This window comes from Panulirus ornatus, chromosome 62 (assembly GCF_036320965.1).
Source record: "Panulirus ornatus isolate Po-2019 chromosome 62, ASM3632096v1, whole genome shotgun sequence".
NCBI classification, from domain to species: Eukaryota; Metazoa; Arthropoda; class Malacostraca; order Decapoda; family Palinuridae; genus Panulirus; species Panulirus ornatus.
In genome coordinates this window covers 14,484,956-14,501,681 of record NC_092285.1, presented here as the reverse complement: position 1 = coordinate 14,501,681, position 16,726 = coordinate 14,484,956, and the positions used below count along the sequence as shown (strand labels likewise).

Below are 16,726 nucleotides of genomic sequence, written 5' to 3'. Positions count from 1 at the left end.
CACATCCATCCTCCTGCGAACAACTCTGTCCATAGCCCACGCCTCGCAACCATACAACATTGTTGGAACCACTATTCCTTCAAACATACCCATTTTTGCTTTCCGAGATAATGTTCTCGACTTCCACACATTTTTCAAGGCTCCCAAAATTTTCGCCCCCTCCCCCACCCTATGATCCACTTCCGCTTCCATGGTTCCATCCGCTGACAGATCCACTCCCAGATATCTAAAACACTTCACTTCCTCCAGTTTTTCTCCATTCAAACTCACCTCCCAATTGACTTGACCCTCAACCCTACTGTACCTAATAACCTTGCTCTTATTCACATTTACTCTTAACTTTCTTCTTCCACACACTTTACCAAACTCCGTCACCAGCTTCTGCAGTTTCTCACATGAATCAGCCACCAGCGCTGTATCATCAGCGAACAACAACTGACTCACTTCCCAAGCTCTCTCATCCCCAACAGACTTCATACTTGCCCCTCTTTCCAGGACTCTTGCATTTACCTCCCTAACAACCCCATCCATAAACAAATTAAACAACCATGGAGACATCACACACCCCTGCCGCAAACCTACATTCACTGAGAACCAATCACTTTCCTCTCTTCCTACACGTACACATGCCTTACATCCTCGATAAAAACCTTTCACTGCTTCTAACAACTTGCCTCCCACACCATATATTCTTAATACCTTCCACAGAGCATCTCTATCAACTCTATCATATGCCTTCTCCAGATCCATAAATGCTACATACAAATCCATTTGCTTTTCTAAGTATTTCTCACATACATTCTTCAAAGCAAACACCTGATCCACACATCCTCTACCACTTCTGAAACCGCACTGCTCTTCCCCAATCTGATGCTCTGTACATGCCTTCACCCTCTCAATCAATACCCTCCCATATAATTTACCAGAGATATTGAGAAAATATAATATGTTGGGGTTAGTAAATACTGTTTAATGACAACTACCTTAAGTAGCACTTTATTTATTCAGAGTGTGTTTAAGTAGCACGTTTATTACTGGCCATAAGGGTAGGTATCGTTGTATATCAGTATTACCATAACACAGTTGTGGTTTTAGCCACTTGCATATGGGAAAAATTCCACCATTGACTTTATTCTTACTTATCCAGCTTATAAGGCACTTTGCCTTATGAAAATGGTGATAACTGTATAACTAGGAATTACAGTAATCTTACATCAGCTAGTGGTAAAAATTGTAAAACATGAAGAAATAAATAAAGGGGTGTATGAGAGATGTGGTATAGCAGGCAGTGCAGAGGGAATAAATTGTAGAGTGGTAAAGTGGGTAAAACTTAATACTTTGATGTGGTATGGACATTTAGAAAGAATGTAAGATTGGGAGTTTGCGAGGAGGGTGCATGATAGTGCAATTAAAGGGTTGGTGTGAGAGGGAGACTGCCAGTGACATGGAAAAATAGAATGGAAGGGAGGCATGTAAGGACAGGGACAAGTGGAGGCTCTTTTGTTGTGGCCACCCACTTGATGGAAGTTCTCAGAGGGAAAGGTCATCAGTGATATAGATTGATAGATTAGAATTTTTAGGATATTGATTATTACTGTAATTTTCTACTTTACTGCAGCTACTGCAGCACGAGCATAACATTGGTTTTTACATTTTTGTAGGCTTACGATTTGGAGCTGTTTGGCTTCAGGAGAGAAGATGGTTAGCTGGCAAGCTAGCTTCCTGTCACCAGTTTTCATCCTCTTGTGATTTCTGCCGTACTCTGTCCAAGACTGGCCCTAGTGTAGAATCATCATCTCAGAGTAACTATACTGAGAGAGATGAATACAAGAATAAGAAATCATTCATATATACTGCTTTTGGTTTGGGAGCAGGAATTTTTATTGGAGTTACCACGAAAACAATCTATAATGAGGTAACTGCAAATAATAAGCTGTTACAGAAGGCATATCCATCTCTGCATGCTGCTAGCCCTCTTTTAGAGAACAAACCATTGAATTGTAACAAGAATGTTGATAGTGCACCTCCAGATACAAGCAAGAAACTCATTTTCAACTTTATTGCAGATGCTGTAGAAAAAGTATCAGATAAAGTTGTTTATATTGACATTAAGGACAGTAGAAGGTAAGAATAAAGAAACTTTTCTCTTGTCATGGAAGTTTTTAAGATTTTGTAAGCTGTCAATTTATAATTTCAACTTCAGTTATTCCTTTCTACCATCACTCATATACTTTAAAAAGTACTTCTTTACAACTTTTTCATCAAGTTTCCTGTAACCTTATGTTATGGCCTCATATTTTTCAATCTTAGATTCTTTTAAAGGTCCTTTCTGTGTTGACATCATCAAACATATTTAAAAACCACCCCTTACTCTTCTCTTTTCCTTGATGGACAACCTTATAGCATTATCCTTACATTGTAACTTTGCTTTCCTAAGTCTGGCACTACCTGGCACTACCTGTGATGTGCTTCTTTAAGTGCAGCAGCCATATTTTAGGAGCTTATATTCTTTTGGTCTTAATATGCAATGTGAACAGGCTGCTGAATATTTCCTTATTTCCATTAGACAACCTGTCTCCACTACAATTCTCCTAAGTTGGGGCTCATGATAGATATATTTATATTGTCAAATGCCCAAGTCTGTTTCATTTATATCTTGCTGGATAAATCACACTGAAACCTGCTTTAACTATGTTCCATCCATATCACTTTGCATTACTGTGGTTGAATTTCATTAACCATACATCAGATCTACTTTTATGTCCCCCATTAAGTTGATGCAGTTTCTAATTATTTTCTGTAAGATCTACTTTTAAGATAGGTCTGCTATTAAGTTGATGACTATGACATTAGTCACAAACATATTTAGGCTCAGTTTTTCTCACAAATCTTCTACATAAATCAGAAAGAGTATTGGCCCCAGGACTAAACTCTATGCCATATCATTGGTGATCCAACCCATTTTGAGAAGGCTCCTTCCACTAAGGTCTTATTTTATTTTGCTTTGTCACTGTCTTCCACGTTAGTGAGGTAGCGCAAGGAAACAGACGAAAGAATGGCCCAACCCACCCACATACACATGTATATACGTACATGTCCACACACGCAAATATACATACCTATACATCTCAACGTATACATATATATACACACACAGACATATACATATATACACATGTACATAATTCATGCTGTCTGCCTTTATTCATTCCCATTGCCACCTCACCACACATGAAATAACAACCCCCTCCCCCCTCATGTGTGCGAGGTAGCGCTAGGAAAATAGAACAAAGGCCACATTCGTTCACACTCAGTCTCTAACTGTCATGTAATAATGCACCAAAACCACAGCTCCCTTTCCACATCCAGGCCCCACAAAACTTTACATGGTTTACCCCAGACACTTCACATGCTTTGGTTTGATCCATTGACAGCACATCGACCCTGGTATACCACATCATTCCAGTTAACTCTATTCCTTGCATGCCTTTCACCCTCCTGCATGTTCAGGCCCTGATCGCTCAAAATCTTTTTCACTCCATCTTTCCACCTCCAATATGGTCTCCCACTTCTCCTCGTTCCCTCCACCTCTGACACGTGTATCCTCTTTGTCGATCTTTCCCCACTTATTCTCTCCATGTGACCAAACCATTTCAATACACCCTCTTATGCTCTCTCAACAACTTTCTTTTTATTAGCACACATCTCTTTTACCCTTTCATTACTTACTCGATCAAACCACCTCACACCACATATTGTCCTCAAACATCTCATTTCCAACACATCCACCCTCCTCTGCGCAACCCAATCTATAGCCCATGCCATGCAACCATATAACATTGTTGGAACCACTTTTCCTTCAAACATACCCATTTTTGCTTTCTGAGATAATGTTCTCACCTTCCAAACATTTTCCAACACTCCCAGAACTTTCTCCCCCTCCCCCACCCTATGACTCGCTTCCGCTTCCGTGGTTTCGTGCACATGCATGTATACATACATATACGTCCACATAGACATAAACATATATACACATGTACACATTCATACTTGCTTGCCTTCATCCATTCCTGGCGCTACCCCACCCCACAGGAAACAGCATCACTGTTTATCTAGGTTCCTGGCTTCTGAATTCCATTTCCCAGCTTTTACTCCCATAGAAAATTGTTCTGTATTGTTTTCATGTTTACATATTGTCTTTAAGTCTTGGTTAATCTCTGTTCATTTAACTTTCTCATTAACTACATAATTAAACTAAAGTATCACATGATCACATTTTCAGTTGATGTATCATATGTGATGTTTTTGATAACCATGTTAGTATGTTTGAAGATAAGGTCTAGTGATGATGGTTTATTAGTCCCTTTCATCTGGTGTGTTCATTGACATCCAACAAAGGAAATTATCCTTTACACACCTTTATACAAAATCTTCATGATTCCCTGTTTCCATGAGAATTCAATGTCCACCAGGCTGTTACTTTATGATTGGAATCCCCCTTTATCATTCTCCTATTATCTTTGAGAAATGCATGTTTAACTGTTTTTTGTGCAATCTTGATTGTTATATTGTTGTTATTATTTATTGTATAATTGACCTGCATCATTATAAAGCCTTAGCAGAATATCTGATATGAAGATGACAATGCACTTCTTTCCTACAGTTACCCTTCCCATGATTTATTGGCTAACTGGGCCATCTACTACAGTTTTCTGAAACTTTAGATTATGTCTTATTGGAAGTGCTAATCCTTCTCCTCCTTTGTCTTCTCTCTCCTGCCTTACTATCATGTACCCTTATGGACAGAAGATATGAGATTTTATCTCTAGTAAGCTCTGTTTTCAGAACTCCAACAAAGTCATGTGTGTCCTCTCATCTATGAACAATGAATTCCAGCTCTCACTTGTAACTAATAATCCATCATCATTTGTTTTCATTATTTTTAGTCAGACATTACCATAACTTAGCATTCCTGACCTCTGTGCAGTGCTGGTGGGTGCGGTCTGCTCTTTTGCTTCATTTTTGCCATCATGTTGTATTATTTGCTTTCCTCCCTCTCTTCTTTCAATCTATTATGCTTTATGAATACCCCACTGGCTTTTAAGTTGCTTGACCTGCATAAGTATTGCTTGGCTAGATGACTCCAAATTCATGATTGGTTGTCCCCCTATGTCTTGAGTGTAACTGCTGCCACCTTTTTTTTTATCATGGGAATTGCATCTGGTAATTCTATAGCCTGCAGCAATCTTTTGATAAGCATTTTTTCTTTCTTGCCCCTTTCCTCTGTATCTAGTGCATGCTTTTCATGTAGTCCAAAAAAGTCAGATAGCTATGATTATTATCCGCCTGGTTTTCTTGTCTTTCTAATTTAGGTGTCACCCACTTTATAGTCAGTTGTGTCAGTTTTTGATTCCTTGACCTCTGTGCTTCTGTATGCTTTGCACTTTTCTAAACTTTTCATCAACCAGACCATAAATTTTGCTGATTATTCTATCTCAGGACCGTAAAGTTTATTCTGTCTACAGGTTCACTCAATCCTTTAGGCACTTCTGTTTCAAAATTTCCAGGCCCTGTCCCACTAAATTAGGGGTCCCTTTACATTCCCCAACCCCCCTTGTACATAAGAGGTTTTATGAACTGCAGACATTTCAGAATCTTGAGAATATCCCTCAAGATTGGACAGCTCTTCTCTGGGTCCACTCAGCTGTGTGTGTGTGTGTGTGTGTGTGTGTTCATAACCATAACAGCTAGGGACTTGAAACTTTGTATGTTTATTAAGGGATCTCAGGTATTTGTAAATTGTTGTAAGAAGATATTTCATTGATAGAGAAATGTTGAATATAGAATTAGGAAAGATTTAGATGCTGATTTCATCTCAAGCAAAATCATGTACTTTTGCTGGTATAGAAATAAAACTTAATTGAAAAATGTTTCAGGGGAATATGTTATGTTCTGTCATTTGTATCTCTTCATGAAATTATATACATAACTTTTATTGCAGGAGGTATACTGGGAAGCGAAATCAGTCTGTATCGAATGGGTCTGGATTTATTGTATCTGAAGATGGTTTGATTCTTACCAATGCTCATGTTGTTACCAACAGGCCAAGGTCAAGCATTGTAATGGTAAGAGAGTAAAGATAAACATGTGCACTTTTCTTTTTAATGTTAACCAGGTTTGATATGTGAGTAAATAGTCATGTTGTACAGGTGAGGATGGTGAAAAGATGAAATAGATAAGTAGCAATGAGCATACCTTTTTCTTTTGCTGTTCTCTTTCTTGCAAAGTAATGAAATGTCATCTTCATTGATTGATGTCACTGTTACTTCGAACTAATGATATATACAGTTATATGAAGGTAAATCATGCTCTCCATAATGGCAATATACAGTAATATGAAGGGAAATCATGTTCTGCAAAATGGCAGTATACAGTAATATGAAGGGAAATCATATTCCCTCTCAGCAAAACTCCAACTATTGTGGGGATCATATACAATGATCACTGGACATTCACTTTTCAAACCACAAGGATTGACATAAAGGCAGCAACCTAGATTCCCTCAGAACCAGATTTTATACAAGTTTGGATGAAAGAGAATATTGTAGTATCCTCTGTGGTCAATTCATCTGCTTCCAACTAAATTATGCCTTTCCTCCTTGGTCATTCACCCAGTCAAAAGCAAATATAACAGAGCTGTAAACCACACAAAGCAAAACACTAAGATCAAATACAGGCTGCTTAGCAACCACAAAACACTTCACACTGGCACAGTGAAACAATGATCCTTGTACAATCCCAGTCTTTTTTTTTTTTTTTTTTTTTTTTTTTTTTTTTTACAACAAAAGTAGGCTTCCCATCTGAACTACTCTGTAACTCACCATCAACATTCAAATGGAAATATAAAATTTACCCTTACCCCACACTCCAGCAGCTTATACTCGCAGATCTCAACTATACAAACACATCAGTGACAAAACACATATATGGGTACTTCTGTATCCACGATAAAGTGAATTCATTCATGAAAGTGCTTGTTGGTGTCTGAGTTTGGGAGAATGTGTGAGACAAAGTTTAAAATAGATGCGTATTAAAGCAAGGTTATTAGGTTAGCAATGCAAAGAAAAGGTTATTTGGGGTGTTCATTTGACTGAGGAAAACTTGAGGAAGGGAAGTGCTTTAGTTACCTAGGAGTGGACATGACAGTGAATGGAACCATGGAGGCAGAGGTGAGTCACAGAGTATGTGAGGGATAGAAAGTCCAAGGATTATTTAGGAACATGTGGAGAGTTAGCTGTTTGGAAGGGCAAAGATGGGTATGTTTGAAAATACAGTAGTGCCAAAGATGTTTTGTGGATGCAGAGCATAAGCCATAGATGAGAATGTATTCAAAACGATAAATGTGTTGGATCTGAAATGTTTGTGGACAATTTGTGGTGTGATGATTGTTAATCAAATAAGTGATGATAGGGTAAAAGAGAGGTGGGTCAATAAGAAGGATGTTGACAGAGAGCTGAAGAGGGTGTATTAAATGGTTTGGACATGTGGAGAGAATGAGTGAGAAAAGGTTGACAGAAAGGATATATATATCACATTTAGGGGGGACAAGGAGAAAGGGGAGACCAAATTGTTGATGTAAGGATGGAGCACATTAGATTTTAAGCACTTTAGGGCTGAACATGCAGGAGGGTGAAATATGTACGTGGGATAGAGTTAATTGGAGTGATGTGGTATACAAGGTGACTTGCTGTCAGTGGACTGAACTAAGGTATATGAAGCAGCTGGGGCAATGAACAGAAAGTTCTGTGGGGCCTAGTTTTGGATGTCTTACACATGACAATTAGAGAGTAAATATCAGTGAATGAGGACATTTCTTCATCTGATCCAGGTGCTACCTCACTAACATGGGAAACAGCAAACAGGCATGAAAGAAGAAAGAAAAGGATATTCATACACAAGCCTAGGCCAGGTACCCAGTATATTGACTAGCCCCTAGGTAGAATTGATGACTAGACTGGCTGTGCACTAGTTGCAGCAGCCAGGATTTGAATCTATTCAGACTCAACCCTGTAAATGCATCATGGTCAGCGATGCCCTCCTCAGACTGTTTCTTAGTTCACACTGTGGATCTACCCTGTATAGCTATTCTTTCTTTAGAAATGTTGGTTTCTGTTGTGTCTTGGGATTACCTTGAGAGGGTATTTGTCTCTGCTTTTAGATGTATTTATACCTTTTTTTTTTTAAGACTCTCCTCCTTCATGTAGGTATGAAAACCATTCCCTCTGAGTTGTGTCCTGTAAGCAGTTTTTCTGTTATGCATCCTGCCTTTTCCCTTTTCAAAATAGATGTCTCTTTACTTATAATGACTGCTTTTGGGTTAATGCACACAGTCCATGAATTCTAAGTTGCTAAGTGGATCATTGCCCTGGAGTTAGTGGTTCAATGATGTCAAACTCTTGAATGGTTGAAGGTGGGTTTTATCTGAATTTGCAATAGGTAAGTTAATTTGGCAATACCCCATGAATTAGAGAGGGGTGGTAGAATGTCTTTATCTGTTAAATATCCAAGAGATTTCTCATTGTGCATGGGACACTTCTCCTGAAAGAAATGGAATAATTTCATATCTTAATCTTACAGGTGAGGTTACAAAATGGCTCAGAATATGAAGGTGTTGTAGAGGACATTGATGCTCTCTCAGATTTAGCTCTCATCAGAATCAAATGTGTGAGTATTAGATGTAGCATTTTCATTTCTCTACTTTAACATTTGTAACTTATCTTTCAAATATTAAGAAAAATTCTTTTAGCTTGGCAGCTTTTCCAGGAAAAATTTACCAAAGAATAAGATTGCTTTTGAGATTGATTTTTTGCCAGGGCCAGTTCATCATGTGAGCCATGAATGAAGTTTATGTAATGAGTGCTTGACCCAACTCAGGCTTCAGATACCTTACAGATAGGAGCAGTATAGGTGAATAGATTGTATTATTTAGTAAGAACTAGGAATGTAGGTAGGTTGAATATTGAATTTTGGGAGGTATGTGATATGAATTAGCCATCAGGAAGACATAAACAGAAGTCTTTCAGTAAAAGTATGGCCATGTAGCGAATGATGGATTGATGAAGATCTGTGATAGTTTAGTTAAAAGAACAGGGGGGAAAAGGTAAAGTGTGAAGGGAGGAAAGAAAAATGGAGATGCTCTGAGAGTTCTGGTGAATCAGTAAACTTCAAGTGTTGAGTGTACAAGAAGTTTGTAACAAGTTGTTGACCCAATGTAGGCTCCAGATAGGTTAAAGACAGGAGTAGTAAAGATTGATAGATTGCATTACATAGCAAGAACTAGGAATGTAGGGAGGTATGCAATGTAAAGTAGCCATTAGGAAGACAGAAACAGAAGCCCTTCAGTAAAAGTATGGCCTTGTAGCAGATGATAGACTGATAAACATCTGTGATAGTGTTCTTCAAAGTACAGGGAGAAGAGATGGAGTGTAAAAGAAATGAACTGATGTGAGTGAATTGTTTAGAGGTAAAAGTATCTCAGAAGATGACAGGGAAAGCATAATGTATGGTGTGAATGGAGACTTAAGTCTTATAAGTCAGGTCAGAGGGGTGCATGTGGTGCAAACTTAAGAAGTGCTTATACTAGTCTTAAAGGTTTTGGTTTCTGACTTATTCACCTTTAATTGAGGATTTGTGTGTCACCAAGTAACTGTATGAATTTTATCAAACTAATGTGCAGAGTTAGAAATAGTGGGATAGAAATATTTGGTTAAGAAAGTTCCTTGATTTGTATATGTTAGAGGAAAAATATAAACTCGTTTTTCTAATCAATTTTCTTTTTTTATATACAGGAAAGTCTTAGCCCAGTAACCCTTGGAAAGTCTGGTGACCTGAGACCTGGAGAATTTGTTGCAGCTTTGGGATCACCTCTTTCACTATCTAATACTATTACTGCAGGAGTAGTATCTTCTGTTGGTCGTGCCAGTAAAGAACTTGGCTTAAGAGGAAAAGATATACAGTACATACAGACTGATGCAACCATTACTGTGAGTAGTTTGTCTCTCTTAATGATTCATTCATATACTGCTTTCGATGTTGACACACACAGGTTTTGAGCTTTCCTGGTGTATTAGTTAGCTTTGTGACCCAATGATATTGGAGCAAGGGATGAGTGGATAGTATGTGAAGAATGGGAAAGTCATAGAATCTGAGTCTGTTGCTGTTTGTAGATGACATAACTTAGATGGCAGTCTCCAGAATGAAATTAATGTAATAAAGTGTAGCAGGGGTTTATACAGGATGATGTGATTGAAAGTTTAAATGGGGAGGACATGGAGGAAATGGAGTGCTGTAGGATTCTGGGAATGGACATGGCGGCAGATGGAACCATGGGGGCTGCAGTGAATCATAAGGGGGAATACAGGGCTAAACTATTAGGTGCATTTAAAGAGTATATGGATGGGAAAGTTCATTTTCTCTATAGGAAAATGCAAGAGTTGGTATCTGAATGTTGGTGAGAGTGTGAAAGGAGGATGTTAAATAGTAAACGTGAATAAAAAAAAAAGGTTATTAGGTTTAGCAGTGCAGAGAGACAGGTTAGTTAGTGTGTGAGTTTGAAAAGAGAAAACTTGGAGGAAATGGGATGTTTTAGATACATGGTAGTGGACATGGAAGTGAATGGAACCATTGAAGCGGAGGTGAGTCATGGGGTGGATGAGGGGACATAGGTTGTGGGAGCACTGGGGAATGTAAGGAGTTTGCAGTCTCTTGAGGTGAAATGGATATGTTTGAAGCTTTAGTAGTTCCATGAAAGTTATATGGATGCAAAGCATGAGTTGTAGGAAAGGAAATGTTTAAGGACAAAATGTGATGTGAGGAGGATTGATTAAGTAATGATAGGGTGAGAGGGAGATATCGTAATAAGATGAATATAGTTGACAGAGCTGAAGTGTGTGTGCTGTAATGGTTTGGACATATGGAGAGAGTGAGTGAGAAGAGGTTGACAGAGAGGATATATGTCAAAAGTGGAGGGGACTGTGAAGGGGGAAACCAAATTGGAGATGGAAGGATGCAAAGAGAAAAATCTGAGTGCTTGGAGTCTGAACATGTAGGGAGGTGAAAGGCTTGCATGGGTTAGTGAATTGGATTTGGTATACAGGTGTTGATGTACTATCAATGGACTGAATCAGGGCATGTGAAGAAGCCAGGGAAATGCACGGAAAGGTGTATGGGTGCTTTGTCGTGAATAGGAGGCTTTGGTTTCAGTGCACTAGTCATTACGTGAGAGAGGTAGAGAATGGATGTGAACAAATGAGAACATTTCTTCATTTGTGATGAGAGTGAGTGAGCTTGGAAAGGAGACTTAGTGTGAGGAAGTACCAGGAGAGATTGAGTGTAGAAAGGCAAAAGGTGAGAGCAAATGACATGAAGGGAGTGGGTGAGGAATGGGATGTATTCAGGGAAACAGTGATGGCATGTGCAAGAGATGCATGTGGCATGAGAAAGGTGGGAGGTCGGCAGATTAGAAAAGGTAGTGAGTGGTGGGATGAAGAAGTAAAGTTGTTAGCGAAAGAGAGACGTTTGGACGATGCTTGCAAGGAAGGTGTGCAAGTGACTGGGAAATGTATTAGAGAAAGTAGCCGGAGGTTGAGAGGTGCAAGGGTTGAAAAAGAAGGTGAATGAGAGTAGGGGCGAGAGAGTACCATTAAACTTTAGGGAGCATAAAAAGATGCTTTGGAAGGAGCTAAATAATGTAAGATGAGAGAACAGGTGGGAGCATCAGTGAAGGGGGCAATGGGGAGAAGTGAGTGATGAAGTGAGGAGGAGATAGAGTGAGTATTTTAAAGGTTTGTTGAATGTGTTTGATGATAGAGTGGCAGATGTAGGTTGTTTTGGTTGGGGTGGTGTGCGAAGTGAGTCCAGGAGAGTGGTTTGGTGAAGAGAGAAGAGGTGGTGAAAGCCTTGCATAAGATGAAATCCAGCAAAGTGGCAGGTTAGGTTGGTATTGCAGTTGAATTTATTAAGAAAGGGGTGACTCTGTTGTTAATAGGTTGGTGAGGATATTCTTTGTATGTATGGATCATGGTAAAGTGCCTGATTGGTAAGGATATTAATTGTATGTATGGATCATGGTGAAGTGCCTGAGAATTTGGCAGAATGCATTTATAGTGCCATTGTACAAAGGCATAGGGTGGGGGAGGAAGTGAAGGTTCTGGAAGCGATGAAGAATGTGTGGAAAGAGAGAGCGTTATCACAGAGAGCAAAATTGGGTATGTTTGAAGGAATAGTAGTTCCAGCAATATCATATGGTTGCGAGGCATGTGCTATAGATAGCATTGTACAGAGGAGGGTAGATGTGTTGGAAATGAAATGTGTGAGGACACTATATGGTGTGACATGGTGTGATCGAGTAAGTAATATAAGGGTAAAAGAGATGCATGGTGATAAGAAGAGTATGGTTCAGAGAGTAGAAAAGGTTGTGTTGAAATGGTTTGGACATATGGAGAGAATGAGTGAGGAAAGGTTGACAAAGAGGATATATGTGTCAGAGTTGGGGGAACAAGAAGCGGGAGACCAAATTGGAGGTGGAAGGATGGAGTGAAAAAGATTTTGAGTGATCAGGGACTGAACATGCAGAAGAGTAAGAGGTGTGCAAGGAATAGAGTGAATTAGAATGACGTGGTGCACCAGGGTTGACATGCAGTCAGTGGACTGAACCAGGGCATGTGAAACATCTGGGGTGAACCATAGAAAGGTCTGTGGGGCCTGGATGTTGATAGGGTGCTGTGGTTTTAGTGCATTACACATGACAGCTAGAGACTGAGTGTGAACGAATGTGGCCTTTTTGTCTGTTGTCTTGGTGGTACCTCACTGACGCAGGGGTTGGTGACGCTATTTCCCGTGAGATGGGGGTAGCACCGGGAATGGATGAAGGCAAGTGAGTATGAATATGTACTTGTGTATGTATATGTATATGGCTGTGTATGCGTATGTATCGGTTGATATGTATTATGTATATGTATGGCTGTGTATGTATATGTATGTGTATATGAGTGGATGGGTCTTTCTTCGTCTGTTTCCTGGTTGTGTATACATGAGTGGATGCCTTCCTTCGTCTGTTTCCTGGTGCTACCTTGCTGACATAGGAAATGGAGATCATGTATAATAATATGAAAAAAATATATAGTTGATTTTTTTCTTTTTTTAATGTAGTTTGGTAACTCAGGCGGACCACTCATCAACATGGAGGGTGAAGTTATTGGCATCAACTCTATGACAGTAACATCTGGCATTTCTTTTGCTATTCCAAGTGACTATGCCATTGATTTTATAAAGAGGGCAGAAAAGAAAAAAGTTGAGCTTGGTAAGTATGTTTAATGTTTTAATGCTCTTGAGTGAATTCACACACACACAAGCACACACATATACAGGGAGCAGCCTGCTATCTGTAGAATGAACCAGGGCATATGGACCAGCCTGAGGAAACCATGGAAAGATATGTGGGGCCTAGATGTGGATAGCAGGCTGTGCATTACATATGACAGCTACAGAATAGATGTGAATGAATGTGGCATTTTCCTTTGTGTTCCTGGCACCACCTTTCCAATGTGGGAAATGACATCAAGTATGTGAATAAGAGCAAGGATATTAGGTTCAGCAGGGTTTAGCGACAAGTTAATTGGGATGTAAGTTTGAATGGAGAAAGTTTGGAGGAAGTGAAGTGTTTTAGATATCCGGGAGTGGACTTGGTAGTGAATAGAACCATGGAAGTGAGTCACAGGGTGGGTGAGGAGGTGAAGCTTCTGGGAGCAATGAAGAATGTGTGGAAGGAGAGAATGTTATCTTGGAGAGCAAAAATGGATCTGTTTGAAGGAATAATAGTTCTAACATTGTTATATGGTTGCGAGGCATGGACTATAGATAGGGTTGTATGGAGGAGGGTGGTGTGCAATCAATGGACAAGTTAATTAGGATGTAAGTTTGAATAGAGAAAAATTGGAGGAAGTGAAGTGTTTTAGATATCTGGGAGTGGACTTAGCAGCAGAAGGAACCATGGAAGTGGAAGTGAATCACAGGTTGGGGAGGGGTGAAGGTTCTGGGAATGATGAAGAATGTGTGGAAGGAGAGAATTTTATCTTGGAGAGCAAAAATGGGTATGTTTGAAGGAATAGTAGTTCCAACAATGTTATATTATTGCAAGGCATGTGCTATAGATAGGGTTGTATGGAGGAGGGTGGAAGTGTTGGAAATGAAATGTTTGAAGATGATATGTGGTATGAGTTGGTTTGATCGAGTAAATAATGAAAGGGTAAAAGAGATATGTGGTAATAAAAATAGTGTGGTTTAGAGAACAGAAGATGGTGTGTTGAAATGGTTTGGACATATGAAGAGAATGAGTGAGAAAAGATTGACAAAGAGGATATATGTGTCAGAGGTGAAGGGAACAAGGAGAAGCAAGAGACCAAATTAGAGGTGAAAGAATGGAGTGAAAAAATTTTTGAGCGATTGGGGCCTGAACATACAGGAGGGTGAGAGGCATGCAAAGAATAGAGTGAATTGGAATGATGTGGTATACCAGGGTCGACGGGCTGTCAATGGACTGAGCCAGGGCATGTGAAGCATCTGGGGTAAACCATGGAAAGGTCTGTGGGGTCTGAATGTGGATAGGGAATTGTGGTTTCAGTGCATTACAAGTGATAGCCAGAGACTGAGTGTGAACGAATGTGGCCTTTTTTGTCTGTTTTCCTGGCACTACCTCGCTGAATTGGGGGGTAGAGATGCTATTTCCTGTGTGGCAGGTTAACTACAGGAATGGATGAAGGCAAGCAAGTATGAATATGTACATGTGTATATATGTATATGTCTGTGTATATGTATGTATATGTTGATATGTATACGTATGTATATGTGCATGTATGGCTGTTTATGTATATATATATATATATATATTTTTTTTTTTTTTTTTTTTTTATACTTTGTCGCTGTCTCCCGCGTTTGCGAGGTAGCGCAAGGAAACAGACGAAAGAAATGGCCCAACCCCCCCCCCCCATACACATGTACATACACACGTCCAGACACGCAAATATACATACCTACACAGCTTTCCATGGTTTACCCCAGACGCTTCACATGCCTTGCTTCAATCCACTGACAGCACGTCAACCCCTGTATACCACATGACTCCAATTCACTCTATTTCTTGCCCTCCTTTCACCCTCCTGCATGTTCAGGCCCCGATCACACAAAATCTTTTTCACTCCATCCTTCCACCTCCAATTTGGTCTCCCTCTTCTCCTCGTTCCCTCCACCTCCGACACATATATCCTCTTGGTCAATCTCTCCTCACTCATTCTCTCCATGTGCCCAAACCATTTCAAAACACCCTCTTCTGCTCTCTCGACCACGCTCTTTTTATTTCCACACATCTCTCTTACCCTTACGTTACTTACTCGATCAAACCACCTCACACCACACATTGTCCTCAAACATCTCATTTCCAGCACATCCATCCTCCTGCGCACATCTCTATCCATAGCCCACGCCTCGCAACCATACAGCATTGTTGGAACCACTATTCCCTCAAACATACCCATTTTTGCTTTCCGAGATAATGTTCTCGACTTCCACACATTTTTCAAGGCTCCCAAAATTTTCGCCCCCTCCCCCACCCTATGATCCACTTCCGCTTCCATGGTTCCATCCGCTGACAGATCCACTCCCAGATATCTAAAACACTTCACTTCCTCCAGTTTTTCTCCATTCAAACTCACCTCCCAATTGACTTGACCCTCACCCCTACTGTACCTAATAACCTTGCTCTTATTCACATTTACTCTCAACTTTCTTCTTCCACACACTTTACCAAACTCAGTCACCAGCTTCTGCAGTTTCTCACATGAATCAGCCACCAGCGCTGTATCATCAGCGAACAACAATTGACTCACTTCCCAAGCTCTCTCATCCCTGTTGGGGATGAGAGAGCTTGGGAAGTGAGTCAGTTGTTGTTCGCTGATGATACAGCGCTGGTGGCTGATTCATGTGAGAAACTGCAGAAGCTGGTGACTGAGTTTGATAAAGTGTGTGAAAGAAGAAAGTTAAGAGTAAATTTGAATAAGAGCAAGGTTATAAGGTACAGTAGGGTTGAGGGTCAAGTCAATTGGGAGGTGAGTTTGAATGGAGAAAAACTGGAGGAAGTGAAGTGTTTTAGATATCTGGGAGTGGATCTGGCAGCGGATGGAACCATGGAAGCGGAAGTGGATCATAGGGTGGGGGAGGGGGCGAAAATTCTGGGAGCCTTGAAGAATGTGTGGAAGTCGAGAACATTATCTCGGAAAGCAAAAATGGGTATGTTTGAAGGAATAGTGGTTCCAACAATGTTGTATGGTTGCGAGGCGTGGACTATGGATAGAGTTGTGCGCAGGAGGATGGATGTGCTGGAAATGAGATGTTTGAGGACAATGTGTGGTGTGAGGTGGTTTGATCGAGTAAGTAACGTAAGGGTAAGAGAGATGTGTGGAAATAAAAAGAGCGTGGTTGAGAGAGCAGAAGAGGGTGTTTTGAAATGGTTTGGTCACATGGAGAGAATGAGTGAGGAAAGATTGACCAAGAGGATATATGTGTCGGTGGTGGAGGGAACGAGGAGAAGAGGGAGACCAAATTGGAGGTGGAAAGATGGAGTGAAAAAGATTTTGTGTGATCGGGGCCTGAACATGCAGGAGGGTGAAAGGAG

At 40.1% G+C, this 16,726-nt stretch overlaps 1 protein-coding gene across 3 annotated transcripts in view; it reads left to right on the top strand.

Annotated features, from left to right (window-relative positions):
- HtrA2 (HTRA2-related serine protease) overlaps positions 1-16,726 on the top strand; it is a 28,106-nt gene that overhangs the window by 6,466 nt on the left and 4,914 nt on the right. For all 3 annotated transcript variants that reach the window (XM_071656223.1, XM_071656224.1, XM_071656225.1), the window contains 5 exons: positions 1,662-2,124; positions 6,002-6,125; positions 8,638-8,724; positions 9,849-10,043; positions 13,210-13,360. In XM_071656223.1, the coding sequence (XP_071512324.1) occupies positions 1,662-2,124; positions 6,002-6,125; positions 8,638-8,724; positions 9,849-10,043; positions 13,210-13,360 (1,020 nt within the window). The remainder of the gene's footprint in view (positions 1-1,661; positions 2,125-6,001; positions 6,126-8,637; positions 8,725-9,848; positions 10,044-13,209; positions 13,361-16,726) is intronic.